Source organism: Lipotes vexillifer, unplaced genomic scaffold (assembly GCF_000442215.2).
Source record: "Lipotes vexillifer unplaced genomic scaffold, Lipotes_vexillifer_v1.1 scaffold683, whole genome shotgun sequence".
In the NCBI taxonomy this organism is placed as follows: Eukaryota; Metazoa; Chordata; class Mammalia; order Artiodactyla; family Lipotidae; genus Lipotes; species Lipotes vexillifer.
The window spans coordinates 664,857-681,929 of record NW_006779881.1 but is presented as its reverse complement, the minus strand read 5'-3'; the positions used below and the strand labels follow the sequence as shown (position 1 = coordinate 681,929).

At 39.7% G+C, this 17,073-nt stretch overlaps 2 protein-coding genes across 3 annotated transcripts in view; one reads left to right on the top strand and one right to left on the bottom strand.

Moving 5' to 3' along the window:
• Positions 1–11,294, bottom strand: part of ZMYND12 (zinc finger MYND-type containing 12) — a 35,426-nt gene extending 24,132 nt beyond the window's left edge. Inside the window, exons 1-2 of one of the 2 annotated variants that reach the window (XM_007453016.1) lie at positions 11,110–11,294; positions 547–688 (exon numbers count right to left, since the gene is read on the bottom strand). In XM_007453016.1, the coding sequence (XP_007453078.1) occupies positions 547–688; positions 11,110–11,219 (252 nt within the window). In that variant the 5' untranslated portion in view covers positions 11,220–11,294. Of the gene's footprint in view, positions 1–546; positions 689–11,109 lie in introns of those variants that run through there. The other variant, XM_007453017.1, reaches the window with a different exon arrangement.
• Positions 11,295–11,783: 489 nt separating this feature from the next.
• On the top strand, positions 11,784–14,652 carry PPCS (phosphopantothenoylcysteine synthetase). The gene is made up of 3 exons (XM_007453015.1): positions 11,784–12,291; positions 12,462–12,565; positions 14,329–14,652. The coding sequence occupies exons 1-3, from the start codon at positions 11,784–11,786 to the stop codon at positions 14,650–14,652; spliced, it is 936 nt and encodes a 311-aa protein (XP_007453077.1).
• Positions 14,653–17,073: the final 2,421 nt, after the last annotated feature.

Here is a 17,073-nt window from a genome sequence, read left to right as displayed (position 1 = left end):
CCACGGCCCGCGGAGCGGCTCGGCCGGTGAGCCATGGCCGCTGAGCCTGCGCGTCCGTCCGGAGGCTGTGCTCTGCAGGGGGAGAGGCCACAACAGTGAGAGGCCCGCATACAGCAAAAAAAAAAAAAAAAAATTAAATGATTATTATTCTTACATTTTTAATAAAATTTTAGTTTAGCAAAGCTATAATGTCTCAGGACAATCTAAAATGTTCTGCCTTTCTATTTGAGTTAATTTTGAAAGAAACATATTTTTTCTTCTGGAGTTATCTTGCTTCACTAATATCACTAATATTAACTAAATATAATATTAACTAATATTAACTAATATATTAACGAATATTAACTAATATAACTAATATTCACTAATGCTGCAGGTTTTCAGTAGATATGTGGAGAACAACAATGGTATTGAGGACATAAAGACATAAAACCAAGTCTCTGCCCTCAGAGGTTATAGTTTAGTGACCTCGCACAGTACAACCTTTTCCCTGGACAGGTTCTCTGCACCCATGAGTTAACCCTGCAACCGTCCTATGAGCCCTACCTGCCGCTGCTGCAGCTGCTGCAGGCCATGCTGCCGTTCTTCCTCTGAGTTGTAGAAGGGCATGGAAGTGCGCAGGGGAATCAGGAGCTGACATATCTTCTCATGGATGCTGCCCCAATCAGCTCTTTGATGAACCACACCACTGACAACGAAAACATGGACTTCGTTAGCTTTACCTTTGGCTTGACCACTGATTCTCCTGGCCCTACTGCTGGCCCAGCCCTAGAATCTAGAAAAGTAAGCCCAACACAAACCAGGCAGGGAGCCCAAAGCCATTTCTGACACAAATCGCTTTTCCTTCACGTGGTTATTGGGCGGTGGTGTAAAAACCAGGGGTGCGGGAGGATGTTGTTTCTGCAGGCAGTTACATGCTGTGGTTATTCTGCTTTTCTTCTTCATTAATGACAACAAAGACAACTTTAACTCTGCATTGGTCTAAGGTCATTTTCAAAATATCTGAACACTGAAGCTGATGAATTTAAGGGTCTTTTTCTTAGGGAAAGGAAAGAAATTTACATTTGATGAGGCTCTAGGAGACACTTTCCCTATAATTAGTATATATACCAATTATAGGTATATATATATGCCAGTTATATATACACCAATTATAAGTATATATACCAATTATAGGGGTGTGTGTGTATATATATATATATATATATATATATATATATGTTGCATGGCTTGGGAGAGCACCATTTGCATTGCCTTCTGTGCTCTAGAAGGGCCATTCACAAAGAATACACTGTAAATGCCCTCCAGTCCTAGTGGTGCAGCAGGTGGTCATGAAAGTAACTGTTTAACTTTTTGAAAACAAGACAAAATCATTATTGTTTTAAGGTAAGGAAGCACAGGTGTCGAGAGTAAGTAGTTACTCTAGGCCTGTACGCCGAAGCCAGTCATTTTTTAGTTCTCCAGAGGGAAGCATTGTGGCAGTTTGGTATACAGCTTTTCTGACTGTTTTATATGCATATTTAGTATTTTTTAAACACTTAATTGGACAGCACAAATATAGAACATTTGCATCATTGCAGAAAAATTCTATTGGGCAGCACTCCTACAGAGAATCTACTCCCATTCTTTTTTTTTTTTTTTTTTTTTAATGGCCGTGCCACGTGGTTTGCAGGTTCTTAGTTCCCCTGACCAGGGACTGAACCCACATCCTCGGTAGTGAAAGCGTGGAGTCCCAACCACTGGGCCACCAGGGAATTGCCTCCTATTCCTTACATAATTGCCTGTACGAATGACTCCCAAATCCATTACCTAATCTGACCCTTCCTCCAAATACGTTTATATAATTGATACATAATTGATATTGATATATAATTCACATACAATAAAAGTCATCCTCTTAAACTGCACAGTTCAATGTTTTTATTATGTTCATGAGGTCATATAGCCATCACCCTATCTAATTTCAGGGCATTTTCATCACTCAAAAAAGAAACTCCATTTATTCTAGCAGGTACTCTCATTCTTCCCTCCAACCACTGTTGCCCAGAAGCCACTAATCTATTTTCTCTATACATTTGCCTGTTCTGGACTTTGCATATAAACGGAAACAGACGATATGGCTTTTATGTCTGTATTCTTTACTACTGAATACTATTCCACTGAATGGCTCTATCATTTTTTGTCTATCCATTCATCAGGTGGTAGATATTTGGGTTGTTTCCAGTTTTTGGCTATTATTATTAATGAACATTTGTGTACAAGATTTTGTGCGAACATATGTTTTCAATTCTCTTGGGTACACATAAGAATGGAATTGCTGGGTTATACAGTAACTTTATGATTAAACTTTTGCGGACTGCCAAACTGTTTTAACATAGGTTGTACCACTTTACAATCCCACCAGTGATGTATGAGGGTTCCATTTTTTCTACATCCTCGTCAATGCTTGCTATTTTCTGTCCTTTTTTATTACAGCCATTATAGTGTGTGTGAGGTAGTATATCATTGTGGTTTTATTTTGCATTCCCTTAATAACTAATAATGTTGAGCATCATTTTATGTGCTTATTGGCCATTTGTATATCTTCTTTGAAGAAATGTTGATTCAAATCCTTTGCCCACTTTTTTAAACCAGGTCCTTTATCTTTTTATTTTTGAGTTTTAAGTGTTCTTTGCATATTCTGGAAAATAGATCCTTAACATATATGATCTGCAAATATTTTCTCCAATTCTGTGGGTTGTCTTTTCACTTTCTTGATAGTGTGCTCTGATGCACAAAAGTTTTTCATTTTGATGGTGCCCAACTTATCTATTTTTCCTTTGGTTCCTTGTGTTTTTAGTGTCATATCTAAGAACTATTCCCTAATCCAAGATCACACAGATTTACAACTATGTTTCCTTTTAAAAGTTTTATGTTTTTAGCTCTTATATTTAAGTCTTTTTGAATATGGTGTAAAGTAGGGGTCCAAATTCTTCATTTGCATATGGATATCCAGTTATCCCTGCACCATTTGGAAGGGACCATTCTTTTCTTAATTGAATGGTCTTGGCACCCTTGTTGAAAATCAATTGACCATACAATTAATCTACAACTAAGGAGACAAAAATATACAATGGAGAAAAGACAGTCTCTTCAAAAAGCGGTGCTGAGAAAATTGGACAGCTACATGTAAAAGAACATTCTCTAACAAACACCATATACAAAAATAAACTCAAAATGTATGTAAGACCAGAAACCATAAAACTCCTAGAGGAAAACACAGGCAGGAACACTCTCTGACATAAATCACAGCAATATTTTTTTGGATCTGTCACCTAAAGCAAAGGAAATAAAAGCAAAAATAAACAAATGGGACCTAATTAAACTTAAAAGCTTTTGCACAGCAAAGGAAGCCACTGACAAAATGAAAAGACAACCTACTGAATGGGAGAAAATATTTGCAAATGATATGACCATCATATATAATCCATCATATATAGATAGCTCATACAACTCAACATCAAAAAACCCAACAATCCAATTAAAAAATAGGAAGAAGAACTGAGTAGACAGTTCTTTCCATAAAAGGCATGTAGATGGCCAATAGGCACATGAAACGATGCTCAACATCACTAATCATCAGCTAAATGCAAATCAAAACCACAATGGCTATCATCAAAAAAGAACACAAGTAAATGTTGGTAAGGATGCAGAGAAAAGGGAACCCTCATACACTGTTGGGGGAAATGTAAATTGGTGCAGCCACTGTAGAAGACAGTATGGAGGATTCTCAAAAAACTAAAAATAGAATTACCATATGACCCGGCAATTCCACTCCTGGGTATATAGCCAAAAAAAACCCCCAAAAACATTCATTTGAAAAGATACATGCACACCAATATTCATAGCAGCACTATTTACAACTGCCAAGATACAGAAGCAACCTAAGTGTCCATCACCACATGAATGGATAAAGAAGATGTGACATATATATATATATATATATATATATATATATATATATATATACACACACACATATATATACATACACATACACACACACAAGAATACTACTAAGATAAAATGAATGAAATTTTGCCATTTGCAGCAACATGGATGGACTTGGAGGGTATTATGCTAAGTGAAACAAGTCAGACAGAAAAAGGCAAATACTGTAATGATATCACTTATATGTGGAATCTAAAAAATACAACAAATTAGTGACTATAACAAAAAAGAAGCAGACTCATTGATATAGAGAACAAACTAGTGGTTACCAGTAGGGAGAGGGGCAATATAGGGGTATAGGGTTAAGAGGCACAAACTACTATGTATAAAATAAGTTACAAGGATATATTGTACAACATGGGGAATATAGCCATATTTTATAATAACTATAAATGGAATATAACCTATATTTCAATTTTTAAAAACTGCAAAAAAAAAAAAAGAAAAAGGAAAAGGAAATCAATTGGCCATAGATGTATGTGCTTATTTTTGGACTCTCAATTCTATTCCATCAGTCCATAGGTCTATCCTTATTCCAGTACCACACTATCTTTATTACTGTAGCTTTGTAGTAAATTTTGAAATTGAGAAATGTGAGTTCTCCAACTTTGCTTTTTGAGACTTTTTTAGCTATTCTGGGTCCCTTTCATTTTCATATGAATTTTAGGATCAGAGTGTCCATTCATGCAAATATGACAATTGGAATTTTTACAGGGATTGCATTGAATCTGCAGATCAAACTGTTTCATATTAAGTCTCCCAGTCTGTGAATATGAAATATCTTTCCACTTATTTAGGTTTTCTTTAATTTTGTTCAACAATATTTTGTATCTTTCCAGTGTATAAGTCTTGTACTTCTATGGTTATTCCTTTATTTAAAGTGCTATTGTAAATGAAATAGCTGTCTTAATTTCATTTTCAGATTGCTCATTGCTAGCATACAGAAATATAATTGATTTTTGCATATTTATCTTGTATATCCTGTAACCTTGCTGAATTCATTTATTAGCTCTAATAGTTTTTTTGTGGGTTCTTTAGGGGTTTCTCTATATAAGGTCATGTCATCTGTGAATAGAGGTACTTTTACTCCTTTTCCAAGCTGGATGCTTTTTATTTCATTGTCTTCCCTAATTGCCCCAACTAGAACCTCTAGTACAACGTTGAATAGAAGTGGTGAAAGTGACATTCTTGCTTCATTTCTGATTTTACAGGGGAAAGATTTTTATAGACTTTGACTATTAAGTATGATGCTAATGTTGTGTTTCTCTATGGTTCTTTCATAGATACTCTTTAGCAAGTTACAGAAATTCCTTTCTATTCCTACTTTGTTAAGTATTTTTATCACGAAGAGTGTTGGACTTTGCCAAATGTTTTTTCTCTATCTATTGAGATGATTATATGATTTTTTTCTTTATTCTATTAAGATGATGTTTTATATTGATTGATATTCATATGTTGAACCAACCTTGAATTTCCGGGAGAAATTCCAGTTGGTCGTGATATATAATTCTTTTTATATTCTGCTGGATTTGGTCTGCTAGTATTTTGTTAAGCATTTCTGCATCTATATTCATAAGGGATATTGGTCTGTAGTTTCCTTTTGATGTTTTTCTCTGGTTTTGGTGTTAGGATAATATTGGCCTCATAAAAAGTTGGGAACTCTTCCCTCTTCTTCTATTTTTTGGAAGAGTTTGTGAAGAATTGTTAAGTCTTCTTTAAATATTTGACAGAATTCACCAGTGAAATCCTCCTGGGCTTTTCTTTGTGAAAAGTTTTTTGATTACTTAGCTAAATCTCTTTATTTATAGACCTACTCAGATATTCTATTTCTTCTTGAGTCAGTTTTGGTAGTTTGTGTGTTATTAGGAATATATTTCATCTAGGACTTCAAATTTGTTGGCATACAATTGCACATAGTATTCTCTTATAAGCCCTTTTATTTCTGTAAAGTTGGTAGCAATGTCTCCACTTTCATTTTCTTTTTTTAAATATTTACTTATTTATTTATTTGGCTGAGCTGGGTCGTAGTTGTGGCATGCAGGATCTTCGTTGAGGCATGCGGGATCTTTAGTTGCAGCACGCAGGATCTTTAGTTGCAGCATGTGAACTCTTAGTTGCGGCATGTGGGATCTAGTTCCCTGACCAGGGATCGAACCCCGGGCCCGCTGCATTGGGAGCGCAGAGCCTTAGCCACTGGACCACAAGGGAAGTCCCTCCACTTCCATTTTCTGATTTTAGTAACTTGAGTCTTCTTTTCTTGGTCAGTCTAGCTAAACTTTTGTCAATTTCAATCTTTTTAAAGAAACAACTTTTGGTTTTGTTGATTCTCTGTATTGTTTTCCTATTCTTTATTTCATTTATCTCGGCTGTAATCTTCACTATTTCCCTCCTGCTAGCTTTGGGTTGAGTTTGCTCTTCTTTCTCTACTCTTTAAAGTATAAGACTAGGTTATTGGTTTGAGATCTTCCTTCTTTTTTAGCGTATGTGTTTATTTAGCTATAAATGTGTTTATTTAGCTATAAATTTCCTTCTAGGTACTGCTTTCACTGCATCACATCAGTTTTAGTATGTTGTGCTTTTGTTTTCATTTCATCTCAAAGCATTTTCTAATTTCTCTTGTGATTTCTTCTTTGACCCACTGGTTGTTTGTGTGTGTTATTTCTACACATTCATAAATTTCCCAAACTTCCTTCTGTTATTGACTACTAATTTCATTTCATTGTGGTTGAAGAACATACCTTGTATATTTTCAATCCTTATAAATTTACTAAGATTTTTTAATGATCTAATAGCTGGTTAACACTGGAGAATGTTCCATATGCACTTGAGAAGAATGTATATTCTGTATTCTATAAATGTCTGTTAGGTCTAGTTCGTTTATAGTGCTGTTCAGGGCTTATATTTCCCTGCTGATCTTTTGTCCAGTTGTTCTATTCATTGTTGAAAGGCAGATATTGAAGTGTCCAACTATTACTATTGAATTATTTATTTCCCCCTTCAGTTCTGACAGTTATTGCTTCATGTATTTTGAGACTGTGGTTGGATGCATACAATCATAGGTTTCTGCATTTCTATTGCCTATTATATATTTTTATTTAAATGTGAGAAAGTTAGCTATTTGATTCCATTTATACATAGTCCAAAACAGGTAACAATAACCTAGGGCAGGGATTAGCAAAGTTTTTCTTGCGGCCAGATAGTAAATTTGGGGCTTTGTGAGCTACTTGGTCTCTGTTGCAACTACTCAACTCTGTTGTTGTAGCATAAAAGCAGTCATAGACAATACATAGCTGTGTTCCAATACTCTCTCTCCTTCCTTTCTTCTGGGACAACAGAAATGCGATAAAGTGTTCTTTATAAACTATGACAGCTCTCATAGAAATGACAAAAAGCATTTTTAAGGGTTTTTTGATAGAGAATTATTGAAAACAAATCAATAAAAGCACTTAACAGCCAGAATAAAGAAATAGGTGACTTCCACAGGGTATTTATTTAGTACGGGCTTACTGAGTAATTGTGTGAGCAATGGAAATATTAACTTACTTAACTGCCTGAACTTTTTTTCTACTGACAGCATCTACATATCTTGCCTTTCTAAAGAAAGGGTGCATATTTATATATTCCTGAGCTCTCTCCTTATTCATCTGTATCACCCCTCACAACTATCACAGGGTCATGCATAAAGAAGGAGTTGAAAAGTATGCTTTCAAATTAGGGCTCACAGTCAAATAGCTTGTGGGCCAGACATGTTTTGTTTGGCCATTACCATGTTTTTTAAACTAATCTGAATGTCGTTAGGCGGGGCATTCATTCTCCAGTTCACCATAGATCTTACTATTGAATACCACTTCACTGTTTTCTCTTCCTGGACAGTGAAAGCATTTTAATTTGTGCCCCATATGTTAAATGAAAGGAAAAATTATTGCAAATTACTCTTATCTATATGCTACGACTTACTAACCTATAGTATTGAAGCCTCTTTCACCTATAATGTTTCACTGTGTACTTTAACAAAAATGCCTTCTCTTAAAAATGTTCTATTTCCTGGGAACATTCTCACAATCCAACACAGAATGATATGCACAAGATTACACAGAGTGTATAAAATAAATGTATTTATAGGAAAAGAACATGAAGAAATTCACCAAAATGTCAGGCTATTAATTATCTGGGCTGTGAGATTATGGATTATTTTTCATCTTTTTTGTATTTTCAAGTTTTCTGTAGTGCGCATGAATTACATTTATAATTGGGAAAAATTATTTTGCAAAAAAATAAACTTTCACAAATCCAAGTTGACTGTCCTTCCTGCTCCTTAAATTTGGGATGAGGAAAAACAATACTTATTGAGTGCCAGCATGGTCTCAGGCATGGGGCTAGATGCTTTACATTCAACCGTGAAAACCCTGGAAGGGGATATTAAAGGCCCTCATTTGTGAGATATAGAACAATTATCACAGTTTTATTTTCTGGAAAAATCATGAAATCTCTAGGACACAAGGATATAGAAATCTGGAGAAAAGGTAGGGGGAGAGTAGAAGACCTTAAAAATAATTAAAGGCAGTGAAAGAAGAGAAAGAAAATAATGGAGGAAATAATAACTTATTCATGCATTCATCAAATATTTAGTTTCAATTATTTCAAGACACTTTGCTGGAGACCATAGGTTATACGCAGATGGGTCTGAAACAGATCAAAAGATAACATACGTATGACAGTCCTTCTACATATTCAACATAATATCCTGCATTAATAGAGCATAATAAAATTGAGCTAACATGTTTGCCAACAACTATGAGGCATGGAAATAAGAGTCATCTGAGAGGTACAGAGTAAGTACAAAGTGAGTTGAGAGGAAGGAGGAATTGCTTCTGGCTGGAGGGATGAAGGGGACAGGGGAAGAGGTAGGTGCTCATATCAGGCAAAGGAGTCTCATCTCTCCCCAGAGTGCCAGTCCTGTACTTAAAATTGTTGACTCAGGACTTCCCTAGCGGTCCAGTGGTTCCAAGACAGGGGACCCGGGTTCAATCCCTGGTTGGGGAGCTAAAATCCCACAAGCTGCACGGTCCAGCCAGAAAAAAAAAAAAAAAAAAAAAGATAGATATTAAACAAGTAAAACAAAAAACGTAAAAGTAAAGAAAAAATGTGAGAGAGAAAATCAGATAAGGGCATTTAGGTTGGGGTTTCCAGAAAGACCTCTTTGAAGAAATAACATTTCTGAGAACAAAGATGAAAGAGAGCTAGGAAGATTCGTGACTGTAGGGAATGATCCCAGCAAAGGCAACGGCATGGGCAAAGAAACTGAGGGAGGAAAAGAGCTGGGAAATTAGAATTGAAAGAAAGCCTCTGTAACTGCATCAAGGAAAAGAGGGGATGACTGGTGGGAACTGAAGATAGAGAAGCAACCAGGGCTTCGCAGTTTCTGTTCCAAATTCTGAATTGTATTCTACATGCATTGAAGAAACAGCAATGAAAACACAGATGCTCTCCTTGCCCTCATGGGGCATACAGCCTGGTGAGGAATACAGACCACTGAACAAGTGATTTCAATCCATGTCATAAATGTGAGGCAAAGGGACCTAAAGAGTGCTGTGAAAGCACCGAGGAGGGACACCTAATTCAGTCTCCACTGGGACCACTGCAACTGAGAAGTTACACAGCCTTCAGTGTCTACCTTCCAATCTAAAACCATCCATGACCCCCCAGAGGATAAATTCCAAACTCCTTGATCTCATGTCACTGTTTGGCCCTAACCTTTATCTTCTTGGTTTAAACTCCTACTACTACCTATCACAATGATTTTGAAACTTTTTTTTAACTCAGCGTACAGTAGGAAATACATTTCACTAGTACAAAGACACATAACCACATAGATCACTAAAACAAAAGTTTCAAGAAACAATTCAATTAGGATTACTCTGATACTGTCTATTCTTTTTTTTTTTTTTTCTCTTAAAACTCTGGTTGTGATTTATTCATGACCTGCTAATGGGCCCTGGACTGCAGTCTGAAAATCAGTGACTGCTCCCTCCACGGCTACCTTCTCTACCCACCTCTGAACAAAGTCTGTTCTCTCACCCTTTACCCAAGCAGTCCTGGATGCCAGGGGTACTCTACCTTTCCCTCTTCCTTGTTCATTCACCTAGCAATTTCCTTCTGACCTCTCAAGACCCAGTGCAAATGTTACTTCTTCAGAGGAACCTTTCCAGATACTGCCCCATCACCATGCTTCCATCCTTAGAGGTCCCAGGGAATAGTACTCCCTGAGTGACAGCACTTGTCATGTAGGGTTGTATTATAATGACTTTCTTTTTGAAACAAGTTAGTCGGCTCTGGACTAGGTTTCTGGACGTCAGCAACCTAGCTGTTTTATCTCAGGTCCCAAATAGGGTCCAATCTGAAGCAAAGATCAGTGGATGTTATGCTGAATAAATGAAAGCTGATCTCATCTTGTACTACCCTCCCCACACTGTCACCATCTTGGCTATGCTCTGACAAACTAACTTTCTATCTATTCCTCAAACACACCAAGGTCTTCCCTCCCTCGGAGCCTCACTGTGCCACTCTTCCCCCAGCATTTCCCTGGCGGGCTGTTCCTACTCTAACTTCAGATCAATAGTCTACCCTCAGAGAGGCTGTCTGCCCAACCTCCCATCACATTTCCTTTGTCTTTATGGCATTTATCACTCTCTGAAATTATCTTGTTTTGTCTGTTGGTTTACTTATCTTTCTCGTTAGAACATTAGATTTTTTTTTTTTTTTTTTTTTGGCCAGAGCCGCATAGCATGTGGGAATCTTAATTCCCCGACCAGGGATCGAACCCTACGCCCCCTACAGTGGAAGCGCGGAGTCTCAACCACTGGACCGCCAGGGAAGTCCTAGAACATTAGATTTTTGAGGGACGTGGTGTCCCGAGTTTCCCCCAGGAAGTTCAGCACCTAGAACAGTGCATAGCGCACAGTAAGCGCGCAACAAAACATCTGGAGAGGAATGACTGAGTGGGAGAGGAAGCGGACACAGACGTAGAACTCTTAGGGACCTGTTTTGAAGCCGCTTTGAGGGTTCCCTGACTGAGAGAGAGGGGGTTGAGGCGCCCAGGTGCCACGTTTCAGGGCCTACCAGTAATAAGTGACTGTGCAGGCCCCGCAGACCCGCTCGGCCGGAGCTTCGCACACCTCACAGCAGATCCGGCGCCCCTTGGGCACCGCAAGAGGGTAGATCACGTTCATGCTGCGGCAGACGGTGTTGTCGGTCTCTAGGACCGTTGCCTGGCGAGGACACACTGGGCGGCGGTGTCACGTGACCAACAAGGCGCAGCCTCATTCCAAGCTTTTCGAGGGCGGGGGGTGGGCCGTGGCTCGACTGACACTTGGAGTGTGTTTGTAGGGTTTAAAAAAACAAAAAACAAAACAAGCCCTGCACTACAAATCCAAAGGTTAAATGGCCGGGCACTCAAATTTTAGCGAGGTCCAAGCCTAGCAGGGTCTGTATGGTAGCCGGTAAGGGTCAAACACGTCCAGATCTTCACCCAGACTAGGAAACTAAACGAGGGGGTGTGACTCGTCCAGATGCCTGCCCAGCCGAGAACTCCGGCCAGCTCAGTGTCAGTTTCGCAGGCTGTGGGGCGGAACCAGCACGCATTTCCAGACCTGCAGAAACCCGGCGCTGGCTTGCAGCGCATGGTAGCGAACCGCCCCCTCACTATTGCGGCTGCGCGTGGGCCAGGTACCGGGGCAGGGGGCGTGGCGCCGAAGACCCCGTAGCTTTCGCTGGTGCGGCGGGTTCCGGGACCGATGGCGGCAGTGGACCTGGTCGCCGAGTTCCCCCAGCCCGCCGGTGCTGCGCGCTGGGCCGAGGTGATGGCTCGGTTCGCCGCCGGGCTGGGCGCGCAGGGCCGACGGGTAGTGTTGGTCACGTCCGGCGGCACCAAGGTCCCCCTGGAAGCCCGGCCTGTGCGCTTCCTGGACAACTTCAGCAGCGGGCGGCGCGGCGCTACCTCGGCCGAAGCCTTCCTGGCCGCGGGCTACGGGGTCCTGTTTCTGTACCGTGCTCGCTCTGCCTTCCCCTTTGCCCACCGCTTCCCGCCCCAGACCTGGCTGTCGGCTCTGCGGCCCTCCGGCCGAGCGGCTTCGGGCTTGCTGAGCTTGGAGGCGGAGGAGAAGGCACTCCCGGGCTTCGCCGCGGCTCTGCGGAGCTACCAGGAGGCTGAGGCTGCCGGCACCTTCCTTGCCATAGAGTTCACCACTTTGGCAGACTATTTGCATCTGCTGCAGGCTGCAGCCCAGGCGCTCAATCCGCTAGGTGCGTGCCTTTAGGAGTCCATCGGATGCCGGGAGGCAGATCCTTTCCCCCAAGACGCTCATCCCCACCCCCTTTTTACGCATGGCTCTCACAGCGGGGGAACCTGAGTTGAAAAGGAGCTGACTCCATACCTTTCTCCGATTTATTACACCCTGTGCTTCTTTTTGCAGGCTCTTCTGCGATGTTTTACCTGGCTGCGGCCGTGTCAGATTTCTATGTTCCTGTGTCCGAAATGCCTGAACACAAGATCCAGTCATCTGGGGGCCCACTGCAGGTGATGGGCGCTTCTCTTCCAGAGATCTGATTCCCTATAACCAATCTTGGGTTAATTTCCTTTTGATCTGGAGATGGCCTTTCTGCATTCCGTATGTGCTAGGCACTAGGGATCAGAGATGACTAAGACACCGCTCTCCCTCAAGAACCTCACAATCTAGTGAGGTTGCTGGACACAGACATAATTACAGTACAGAGTGATAAATACTCTAGTAGAGGTACGTACAAAGTGAAGTCAGAGCATGGGGTGAGTGAATCTCGGGGAAAGTCAGGGCTTTCTGGAGGAGATGGCTTGAACTGGGTTTTAAAAGATGAGCAGAGGGTGTACCAGACAAAGTAGGGAAGGTCACTCCAGACAGAGTAAACGATTGGAGTTTGGAAATGGGCAGTGTGTTGTGAACTGAAGTTGTTTGGTAAGGCTGGAGAGTGGTGGGGATGGAGGGCAGACTGAAGAGACAGCTTCCTACATAGAAGATTTTGTATTCCTTCTTAAGGAGCTTGAACTTTATCCTGTGGAGCCAAGGGCAACCAAAGTAGGAGAATGAGATAAAGTTTTTGTTTGAGAAGAACACTCTGGCATCAGTATGAAAGGTGAATTAGAGAGAGTGGTGGGGGATGATTAGATGGTGGTTATTGTTGCAGTTTAAGGAAGAGGTGTGGGGAAGGTAGTGGTGTGGTTGAGATGCTGAGATGATCTGGCTACTTGGAACCTGAGGGAATTCTTAGTCATTTACTGGGTGATACAGGTAGAATTTAAATAGGAGAAACTACCTGTGGGGCACTTTCTGACTTTGTAGAATAGTTCATTTGTTCATTTCTTCAACAAATATTTATTGAGTACCTACTATATGCCAGGCCCTATTATAGGACCTGGAGATAGAGCAGTGAAAAGAAACATACTGTGCCCTTGTTTCGATTATATTCTGCAGAGGAGACAGTAAGTAAGTCAAATGCATACTATGTTAGGTAGTGATAAATGCTAAAGAGAAAAATAAAGCGAGGAATGGGTATGTGATCCCTATCATACTTGCTAACTCTTTGAGGGGACATCCTGATGGTGAGCTTAGTGATTTCATACTTTTTAAATTCTGGGAGCTTTAGTTTATCCTGTAATTCCTGTCATTCCTAGTTCTATCTTGAAAGTACACAAAATGACTCAACATTCCCCTTAAAAGGGATTGAGAATAATATAGTAGTATTTAATGAATGAAAATACAGTCACTTCTGTTTCCTCAATGCTAAGATGGTACGTGACAATTTTATTTTATTTTTTTTACAAGTTACAATTTTTAAATGGAATCAAATAGCCAGTCTAGCAATGCAAGAAATATTTTAGGCTGAGAGGTTTAAAACTCAACCTTATTTGAACTTCTGCCAAAGTAACATCTGCATAAACAGATTATTTGCATTTGTTTATTTGAGGGTTTGGTTTAAAAAATAAAAGGGAATGTTTGAGAAAATGTAATACTGGTCTTTAGAGTTCTATTAATGGCGATGAGGGTTGCAGAGCAGGGCTAATTCATAAGACATGGTTTGCCCCAGAATATGTATGAAGCTTTGAAATCAGGCATCCTTATGAACACTACAGAGTCAAGGCTTTTAAGTAAGCATTTAATATGCTTTAAAAAGTTTGAAGTGAGAAGTCCCACTTAAACTGACATAGCCAAACATCTGAGTCTCTGCTTCTTTAGTTTCCCTTGAGATTGACCTGGTTGGTAGGTGGTAACCTTGTTTGCTTATTAAGTTTCTCTTTTTCCAATACAGATAACAATGAAGATGGTGCCAAAAATGCTTTCTCCTTTGGTTAAAGACTGGGCTCCCAAAGCGTTTATAATTTCCTTTAAGTTGGAGACTGACCCCTCCATTGTAATTGATCGTGCACGGAATGCTTTGGAAATTTATCGACATCAAGTGGTGGTGGCTAACATCCTTGATTCACGACGGTCCTTTGTGGTTATTATAACCAAAGAGTCAGAAACCAAGTTATTGTTATCAGAGGAAGAAGTAGGAAAAGGCATAGAGATAGAAGAGAAGATAGTGGATGATCTTCAGTCTCGACATACCGCTTTTATACATGACAAAAACTGAAGTAAAAAGCCTTTATTTATAAGATCAAAAATTGTTCAGTGGACCAGGGCTCTTACAGATGGTGAGAACTAGAATAAATCCTTTGCTTTCATAAAGACAGAAAATGAAGGGGGAAAGCAGTGAGTAGTGTGCAGACGAATATTGCTTGGTGTTTGTCTTTTAAAGGTCTTTTAATACTCAGAAAACATGAAAACAAAGGTAAAGCAGTTATGACCAAACCACCTGACACACTCACCTGAATGATATCTTGATTTTGAAAATGATTCAAGTTGTTTCTCACCTTAAGAAAAAAAAAAACTTATTGGGAATTATATTCCTCAAAATATACATGTGGGGCCTGAATATCAGTCTTCTTCATACTGTGAAAGGGATTATGGATGCATGAATGGCCATGCTTTGAAGAGCATATATTTGTTCATGCCTACTATGTGATAGGCCCTGAGGATTTTGAGGATTCAAAAGATGAATAAACATGTGTAGTTTGGGAAATGGATATATAAAAAAATTAAGTACAATAAAGTGTGTGCCCCAAAGCCAACACAGTGGAAAGGATGATGTTGTTGTGGTTTTTTTTTTTTTGAAATTTACTAAAGATGGGAGTAGGAGAGAAGGACGCCTCCCCAAAGATAGATTATCTATAGAATGATGATTGTCCCACAACATTTACTCCTTGCTTCTTGTCCTAGACTCACTCCATATTTGAGTTAAGAATTTACCTTTCAAATATTTTAGAACTGCTCTTGAGGGAAAGTTAACCCGGGCTTCTACCTGGGGCCATGCAGGGCCCAGTTGGTGGCCACTGCCCTGAAGGAGACATTACAAGGTGGTAAAGAGTATAGGTTTTGGAGTCATCTTAGCCAGGTTAGACCCTTCCAGCTGTGCCACCAATTAGCATTGTAAACTTAGATACCTGACTTAGTTTCCTCATCTGTAAAATGGTGATAATTTCTCTACAAAATAACACCATTTGTTGTGAGGATTAAATAAATAAAATGGTGAAGGTAAAGCATGAGTCTGGCACTTGGCACGTAATTCACATTCAATAAGTGGTTGCGATTGCTGTTTTTCTCACTTAGCAAGGCAGTGTTTTCAAAGCTCCCACTGGCCTGGGGTTTGAGTTGGGAGTGCAAAAGAAGTGGAGTCCTGAGAAATACCCTAAATGACCCGTAGGATGGTCCGGAGTGCAATGTGAAAAACTACCTTTAAGAACTAGGTAGAAGCAAGTACTCTACCTCACATAAATGAGTTAAAATGCAGTTCATGGAATGAGTTGGGAAGGGTAGCCCAAAGTGTGTCTGGTAACAGAAGTACAATAAACTTCAATTGAAAAGATATGAACAGAAGTGCTAAGACACATCTAAATACTTCAGGTGAAGTGTTTAGGAAATGTGACTTCATTAAATCAGGAAGCAGAGGAAAAATAACTGCAGCAATCAGGACTTCTCTGGAAGCAGAAATCCTATTGAACAAAAATTTTAAATTAACTTCTGGTTCAATTGGCAAAACCTAAAAAGCAACAGACTAGGCAGTGGCTGCAGTACTAAAGGGGCATGAAATAAAAGATTGATTTTCTTCCCTACATCTATAGCTTATGTGGATGATGGCTGTCATTATCTTTGACTGTACAGTGAGGATAAATGGAGTTAGAACTAGAAGTGATTCTAATGTTTGTTTTTATCATAATTATTACTTCCCTTGGGAACCATTTTCTGTTGTGTTTTGTTAATGCTTAAAAACAACCACCACTACCCTAAATGGAATTATTTAGAGTGTTTTCCAATTCAGTTTAGTTTCCATTCAGAGCATTTAAACAGTATTTACACATGTAGAAATTCCAAGAAGTTGTTTTGTTTGTTTGTTTAATCAGCAAATGGAAGTGTGTAAAGAATGAAAGAAAACTAAGAATGAGGGTGGTCTAATGGTTAGGATGCAGCGCTTTCACTTCCGTGGCCGGGTTCAATACCAAGCCACGGCTCGGACAAAAAAAACACAACCCATGAATGAAAAGGAACGTAAGTCAATGAGAGCAAATAAGGAACTTGATCTAGATCAGAGGACTAAGGAAAGTATCCTTGAGGAGGAAATGACGCTTGAACTGCTACATAGAAGTTAAGTGGGCTGGAGGTGATGGTGGTGAGCATTTCAGATCAGAGAAGAAAACACTTGCAAGGGCTCTGGTGCCAGAGGGAGAGATTGAAGCACTTCTAGAAAGTTAAGGGATAAGATCCGTCCAGATAATGCATGTGGAACCGGCAAAGCTTTGGAAAGGATCCTATGAGAAACTAGAATAAGACTAAGAAATGTCAAGTATGTGTTTGGGATACCAGCAAAGCAAGGGCCCCAAAACATGAGTAAAATCGAGCTTTGATGAACTAACTAGAATCTTGCGGCAAGAGCATTTAAATGAAGATGATAAAAACC